The 8,098-nt window shown below is 40.2% G+C and overlaps 1 protein-coding gene across 2 annotated transcripts; it reads left to right on the top strand.

Annotated features, from left to right (window-relative positions):
* The first annotated feature begins 1,129 nt into the window (after window positions 1–1,129).
* ubtd1a (ubiquitin domain containing 1a) lies at window positions 1,130–8,030 on the top strand. Of its 2 annotated transcripts, XM_031872243.1 has the most exons (5): window positions 1,130–1,451; window positions 1,886–1,972; window positions 5,960–6,187; window positions 6,706–6,891; window positions 7,109–8,030. In XM_031872243.1, the coding sequence occupies exons 1-5, from the start codon at window positions 1,400–1,402 to the stop codon at window positions 7,321–7,323; spliced, it is 768 nt and encodes a 255-aa protein (XP_031728103.1). In that variant the 5' UTR covers window positions 1,130–1,399; the 3' UTR covers window positions 7,324–8,030. The 2 variants fall into 2 exon arrangements, with proteins under 2 accessions (XP_031728103.1, XP_031728112.1); XM_031872252.1 differs by lacking the exon at window positions 1,130–1,451 and having other exon boundaries at window positions 1,916–3,398.
* The last annotated feature ends 68 nt before the right edge of the window (window positions 8,031–8,098 follow it).

Here is an 8,098-nt window from a genome sequence, read left to right on the forward strand (position 1 = left end):
CACAGTAGTGGCGATGCACAAAGATGAAAGCAAATGAAACATTTTCCTCCAATTTGAGCAGAAATCCTGCTGGCATTAAACTATTCCCAGGACATACATTTGATTTACTATTCTGCACTTAATGCAATTTGATAAGCAGATGAATGACGATCTTGTCACTTAAATGGTGAATGCTGGAAAAAGAGATTTGCAGATTAAGGGATGATAACAGATTTCAGCCTGTTTCCAGCCCGCTCTCCCCCTGCCACTGCTCATTACATCCCCACTCTGTCAGAAACAGACTACACACACTCGCACACGCGCGCATATAGACACAAACCTGTCAGTATTAAATCTCCCAGCAGATGTCAGTGTTCATGTCAAGTTTGATCAGAAGCTGCACTGAGTGATTGGAAGGATAAGGATAATTGATAGTAAGAATAATCCTGCAGGTTTCTTAACGATTTTGTATCAATTTGGTTTATATTATATCAATTCTGATAAGTAGGGCGCAGCAGCCTTTTTAAATAGTAATATTGAAACTGCATACTATTCATTTATTTGGACTGTTGGTACTTGGGTAGGTTGGTGTTACATATGGTTGTGACATGCTGTGGTAAATGCTTGGCATAGATTTACAATGGCCTAAGGTTAGGTTGAGCATAATGGTGCAAATATGTTCATACCTTCGGTATGTGCTGTTCTGGTAAAACACCTGAACAAAATCAGTGTTTTCATAAAGGTCAGCATCAAGTTGAGCACATTCAACTGGCAACGGAGTGACTTTTCTTTACTGAGAGTACATCGATGAGATGCTTCATGAGCAATAGTCAAGTATTTCTGCACACACACTTCAGAACTCTTTCTGTTTTTACCCTTACCAGCATGTACTATAAATGTACATAGACTTTTCAATGGACAGTATCGCCTATAGTTAACAGAATTTTTGTGTCAATATTTAATTGGATGGGTTTTAGTTTTTTCAAGTCTATCGTAATTGCTGTTTAATTATTTAAAAGTTTGACTCGTTAGCAAACTGAACAATCATTTCCAATTGCTTTATTATTGAGAGCGGGCATTTCTCAATCCCCGCTTTTATTCTGATGAGTTTGAAGGAAGCAGGATAGAGAACTTGCTGTAAACTGCGCATGCGTGGAGACCGATAAGGATTTAATTCTAGACCTATGTTCTAGACCAGTGCCAACGGATTGCGTGGGTGAGCTGCATTCATTATGATTATGGGGGACTACGGGAATTGATTGCTGTATATTTTTGGACACGCTGTTGAGACTTCCTGGAGGCTCTGCGGGGCCAGACTACTCACCAGCCCGCCAGCCCCGCACAGATATCAGCCTGTCAACCTGCTGACTCGCATCTCGCGTCGCGTCAGGGTGATAACTTCACTTGGAAGCAAGTTCGGATGTGGCAAGCAAACTGCAGAAGAATGCATAATTTGGCAGACTGGATTTCCGGTAGGTAAAATTAATTACAGCTGTTTGTTTAAAAAAAAAAAAGATATAGCAAAAGGCCTGCGACTAATAAGACTGCAAATTCATTAAATCCCATCAGAAGTAATCTACATATTTTAAATTGCAAACAGCTAACAATAATTGTTATCGTGTATAAACGCATTTTTAATATGTGATTTGAAAAATCTGAGCAACGGCGGCATAAGGTTCAGGCGCGTGCCCCCGTCAGCTGGCAGTACACGTGACGTAAACATCGCAGCTTGTCTGACCTCACAGGAACAAGGAGTGCTGAGCTGTCATTATTCCCTGATGATGTTTTTCATATAAGGCAATTCATTTCATATCGCCATTAACGGTTTATTTATCCGACGTGGTCAGATATGCATTTCAAAGTATTTATATCGCAAATATCTTTTTCTCCTTGGTGTTGATCATAGGGACAGTGATGGGAGGCTGTGTGGGGAGGAGTACGATGGATGGACAAGGGAGTGCCCGAAGCTCGACAAGAAGCAAAAAACGTGGAGGTAAGAAGCTGGAACACGTTGGACTGTAGCCTCGTGAATGCATTATAATACTGCTGCACAAATGGAAGTGATTTAACATTTGTGACGATGTCCTTTAACCCGAAATTCATAATAAGACATTATTTGTATGCATTATTTTTTTTTTGAGTGCTGTTGCAAGTGAGATGACAGGACAATGAGTTTAAGAGAACCTGCAAATATTCTAAGGGGTCTAGCCCTGTTCTATTAGATTAGACTATTATGTTGTTATAGCTTAAGGTAAATGGCTTCTGTAATGCGTTCAAATGTTGTGTTATGCAATACCCATCCTATGTTACATAAAACACATAATTATGTCAGGACAGATTGTCAGAACCAGTACGTTTTCATGAGAAGATGAAGCCTCAACAATTCATGTATTTGTGATAAAATGCAGGTTGGGGTTCCTCCACCCCAGCTGTTGCAATGACGTGTTTCTCTGTCTGAGCGCTTCCTGTCTGTCTCGGGCGTTAAAAACGTCAGGCCTCATGACATAAGTCATTGTGTAATCTGTGCTGAGGACCAGCGCTGATTCAACAGTGTTACACACAAACACTGGTCAGTCCATTCCTTGTGGACAGACGTGGCAGTGCACTCAGCTGGATTGTCATACATTATGCATGGAGCAGCAGCAGTTGCCGGCACACAGAGTTTTCAGATCAAAGTTTGACCTACTTGGTGCATGACTTGCCTTATGTCAACCTGCTGCGAAATTACATGACCTCACAGATCATGTTCACATGTTCAGACCTGCTTTTGTGAGACACAAACACAGAAGGCCTCTGTAATGAACTGGCTGGCTATTAGCTGTGGAAATGCAGCATCTGAGCGACAGATTTGCATTTATTCATATGAGCCTTCACGAAGGAAAAACAATAATCTGCTGGGGTCAGTTCGCAGAAGGACTGTAGCTTCTCCTGTAATGGTCTGACAAGGGTTTATTATCTGGTAATCAGGTTGAGCGTGTTGCCGTTGGGTATTTCTATCCTGTCTCCAAACAGAGCTGATGGGATTACGCCTAAAGAAGTAACCTTCTGGTTAGGACACCAAACGTACTCTCACCTCAATGAACTGATCCATTGGTATTTTGGGGGTTTTAAGTATTTGTTATTAGAAGGGATGTAAGTGGAAGGAGTGTGGTCATTTCAAAATCAACTGGGGAAGTGTTACGACGGAGTCTGCACATCGTGGCAAACTTGACCAGGTGGCTGCCTACCTGTTGCAACAAGCTGGTTGGACGCAGCAGGGCTTTCCTTTTCCTCGAGGGTTGGTGTCTTTAGGTCACTCATGTGGACTTTTAACTGACTCCCATCCACCCTCAGAGTAAGAACAGCCATGGGAGTACCCAACTCCAGGGAATACAACTACTATCAAGTGCCAAACGCACCCTTTAAGATTTTGCTGAAAAGTAAGTGTAGATTTTTGTGTGGGCTGAAACGTGTACTTTCATGTTTCCTGTTTTCACATGTGCGCTGTTGTGCCACATTTGTTCGGCCATAATTTGTTTCTGGGGATTTTGTGTGTGTTGAGTTCAAATTGCCGGTGCTGTTGTTATTCTATGACTGTTAGGGCAACAAATAATGTATACTGTAAATGTGTAAATAAAACAAATGGTTAAAAATACATGAAAAACAAAAAGATTGACAGCATCCACGTTGCTGCCTCTAACTGAAATGTATGCGTTCATGGAAAAGGGTACACTGGGGTCACTTTGATGGAGATGTGAGACAATCAATTCAGTTAGCGTTGCAGTGCTGATGTTTAGGAGATGTTTGCTTATTAACTTCGATGCTGATTTTTCTGAGTTAATGTTTTTTTCCAGTATGTGTTCATCAATCCATCTGTGCTGTTTGTAATCCACATGCTGAACACTGAAATACTACCCCTATTACAACTACTAGTAGTGGTTATTAAAATAGTATATAGAAATAATGCAGCAATAATAATATCCATAAAATCACACTTTAGTTTACATGACAGAAGCTTGGGTGATTTCTGTTTTGGTATAACTTAGTTGGTAGTTTTCCGATCCACCAGAAATGTTCAAAATTGAGGAAAATAAACTTGGCTGATCTGTACACTCACACTGCACAGTACACAGTCAGGCTCACTGACCTACAACAGTAAGGAGGTGGATAAAATATTTTTCAAATATTGTAACAGAACCAAACCAAAAAAGGTGCCCACAGTAATGTTTTACAACTATACTTACAACCAGGACGAGCTCAAATCAAGCATGTTTTGTTCAGTTGTGCTGTTGGCCATGTTTGTTCTTTCAAACGTCATGACTTGAAATGTAAGTTGTCATCACACAACTTCAAATTACCTTCCAGTCTCTGTCAATCAGGTTGCTTGTTAGGACTCCAGATAATATTTGCATTTGTTTGGCTGGCCTGTTCATGCAGTCCTTTGCTGCCTGTCAACAATAACAAAAGTGGACTTGGAGACTAGAAACCTATGTTTATACTGGATAAGTAGACATTATGGAATTTTCATCTACATAACAAAAACGTTTATTTGATACTAAATCTGTGCCTTTTACTACTAATATGTAAACAAAAAGGTAAATGATAAAATGTGTAAATTGTGTACATCTGAAAGAATGCATATGTAGGCACACATGTAAACAATACACCTATCCAAACTGGCAACCTGAAGCTCATCTCTAAAGGTCACGGTGTGACATTTATCGTTATATGGTGGCCTGCATTATTAATGACATAGCAAACCATTAAATTCTGGAAAATGGCACCTCATGCCCAACCTAATTAACAGATGCAGACATTTACTCTAGTTCTGAAACATGTCACATCAGAATATATACAGTATTTGATTGCAGTGAGGCTTAGTGTGATAATTGATTTGTAGAGGCTTTGTGTTTGTATTTCCTTGTGGTTTGTTTTTTTTAGGCTTGTAATAGTCTCTGAGTATTTCTGCTTGCTTTCATTGGTCAAAGAGAGCTCATCTCTCCAACCAATGCCTTATGGGATAGGGGCAGATAAATCCTGTTGTGTGGCGTCTGATTACTGCCTATAATCCACTGTGTGTGTGTGCGTGCTTGTGTGTGAGTGCCTGCCAGTGCACACGTGTTACTAGCCACTGCAGTAATCCACAACGCTATAAATAATCACTTTGATTCTCCTCCCTCTGTGCATCAAATGTACTTTCTTGGTATGCTGGTACAGTGGATATTACGTACACGGCACACCAGCATGTAAATACCTGCAGCAGGTGTATAAAGTATAGCACTTAGCGTTACTAAGCCTGTATAGCAAAGGAGATGGTGTTGAATATCACAGACGCAAGGGGGTGTACACATCGTGCATTTACTAAAGATCCTTCAGTATGGTCTCAAAATGAGCCTCCATTTTCTTGTCTGACCTCACTGGTGTTCATGACCAAGTGTACACAAAACAATAATGTTAAAGTACGTTTGAAGCATTTATCTTCTAGAATGTATCTTGTATTATATTGGGAAATGTTTCTTCTCATATAAATTATTTGTCTTCAGTGATGATACTATGCTCTTAAAGTTCAAAGAGGTTAACATTTAAAATGTTTTTTGTAATTTATTTTGTCATAAATTATAGCTCTGTTTCGGGAAATATATTAGTAACACATTTAAATTACACAAAATATTTCTTGAGACTCAAGCGTGCATAAGGTAATGGTAAAGATCTGATGGCCTGAGTGAACCTGGCAACCTTTTCCAGGTTTCTCAGAACTTCACTACCAAATAAATGGTTTAACTGCCCTATAATCCTTTTACAGTAACTCAGTTAGTTGCAGCCACTATGTCATTATGTTTATAATGTTGCTGTAGTTTCTGCTACCTTTTTAAATACTAAAAATTGTTTACATGTCTGTCCAGCAATGCATAGCCCTTATGATATCGGGTTACAGTGTTTTTCATCGGTTCTTAGATTAGTCTTTATATCAGATTGAACTCTGCCTTGCTTTTGCTTTCAGGACGTAATGAGCCCCTCAAGAAGGAACGTCCAAAGTGGAAGAGTGAGTACCCGATGACGGAGGGCCAGCTGAGGAGTAAGAGGGATGAGTTTTGGGATACGGCTCCCGCCTTTGATGGACGGAAAGAGATCTGGGACGCACTCAGAGCAGCAGCCCTGGCTGCAGAGTGCAATGACCTGGAACTAGCACAGGCTATAGTGGATGGAGCCTGCATTACTCTGCCACACGGTATGAACACACTCACACACACACACACGTACCCCTTTAGATCTGGAAATGTGCTTCATCCAGCTATCAATTGTGAGCTGTAAATGTCCTGGAACTTCCGGCCCAAATGCATAAACTCAATGTTCTCAAAATATCAAAGGACAGGTTTCAGAATGCCATGCATCAGTTGTTCAGAGATTACTGCTGTAATAGTTACATAATAGCCACAGTGCTACGTGACCTCTGTGAATGGATTGGTGCACAGAAAGCCATAGAAGAGTTAGGTGGAAAAAAACACTCTGTTCTTGCATATTTATCTACTCACGCACAAGAGTGCTTTTGCTTTTAAGCGTGTAGTTCAAGGACACTGGTGTTGTTGATGTAAATGTAAGTAAATATAATGTAAATGTGAACTTATGCTGTCCGTGGTTTATTGGATTAGAGAAGGGGTTTATGTATGAGGGTTAAAGTGAGTTACTGTTACTGGTAGAAAGATTTTTGGAAACCGGTGTTTATGTTTTCTATTTGTTCCTCTGCAGGTTCCCTCACAGAGAGTTATGATGAACTTGGCAACCGCTACCAGCTCCCGGCCTACACTTTAGCCCCACCTGTCAACCTAATCTCTGAAACATCCAGTGAGAGCAAAGTCTCTGACGCCACACAAAAACAAGCTCAACCTCCTCCTTGCAGACAAGAGTTCCAGCTGAGGGTTCGATTGTCAACAGGTAAAAAAAAAACCCAACATGGCCTATAGTATATAATTTATGTATAATATGACATTAAAATCGACATAACTACATGTTACACATGCATGCATACGGCATTTCATCGCATCTTGACTCATCTAGACTGGGGACCAGTTTAGAATTCATAGCTTTTCAGTGTCTCACAGCGTGTTGAGAAATATGCGTCAACTCTATTTATGCCTTGTTGTTTCCTTAGGAGAGGATGTGCGTCTGACCGCCAGCATGGCGGACTCCATCGCTGAGCTCAAGAAACAATTGGAAGAACAGGAAGAAATTGGCGTGACCCGCCAGAGGTGGTTCTTTTCCGGGAAGCTCCTGACTGACAAGACTCGTCTTCAAGACGCCAAGATCCAGAAGGACTTTGTCGTTCAAGTGATTGTCAATATGAACTCTCCAGTCATAGTTAACTGATGAGTGAGACAGAGGGCTTTGAAGAGAGGAAAATACAAAGGACATGCCAGAGAGGGGGTGCAGAAGTAGGGCTTGTAATAATTTTCCAGTTGGCACTGCAGTGGATTTTGTGTACATTTTTATATAAGAAATTATTGCTTTTATATGGCTCCTTTTTGTATTTCTTTCCTTTTTCCAAATGAAGTAAGAATATTGAAAAGCACTGTAATACTTTAGATTAACGGTAGAGTGCTAAGATGCACATCCCAGTGTAAGTCTGTCTGTTTGTGTGGACATCAGCTCTATTGTTTACGCGGATCACCCTCCTCGTCTTGTGTGTTTGTACTTGTGCTTCAACTGAATATGGTTCACCCGGGGGTCCGAATAAGGAAAACGCATTCCCTTTTTTTTTCCTTTTTAAAGATTTCTGTCATGCGATCTGAGAAGTAGGATAAGGATGGCCGACAACTGTAGAGAAAAAGAAAAATGTAAATATCTGTTTCCATATGTGTTGTTTGGTCAAGTAACTATGTGCACACTACATTTTCAATTCACACCTGTATATTTGTAATTAGGACACGGAATGTAATGAAGGCACCTTTCTAAAAGGTAATAAGAGATGATGAGGTTTGTTTTTTATTTCATCACTCCAAACAAGATACTGTAGTCTTGTGTACAATATGATGCTCACTGTACTTGAATAACTTATCAATAAATATTTAAAATCATTCTCCATTTTCCTGATTATTAGGCACTAAGCATCCAGCCTCAGGAGATAATGGTTGCTCAGCTGATA

The sequence above is a fragment of the Anarrhichthys ocellatus genome, unplaced genomic scaffold (genome assembly GCF_004355925.1).
Source record: "Anarrhichthys ocellatus isolate YVR2014 unplaced genomic scaffold, GSC_Weel_1.0 scaffold3, whole genome shotgun sequence".
Classification (NCBI taxonomy): domain Eukaryota; kingdom Metazoa; phylum Chordata; class Actinopteri; order Perciformes; family Anarhichadidae; genus Anarrhichthys; species Anarrhichthys ocellatus.

Excerpts from the sequence above, each read along its gene's own strand:
- ubtd1a (XM_031872243.1), top strand. The coding sequence starts at position 1,400 with ATGTGGCAAGCAAACTGCAGAAGAATGCATAATTTGGCAGACTGGATT. Across the intron at positions 1,973-5,959 it reads AAGAAGCAAAAAACGTGGAG|GACGTAATGAGCCCCTCAAG; the intron begins GTAAGAAGCTGG and ends TTTTGCTTTCAG. Across the intron at positions 6,892-7,108 it reads GAGGGTTCGATTGTCAACAG|GAGAGGATGTGCGTCTGACC; the intron begins GTAAAAAAAAAA and ends TTGTTTCCTTAG.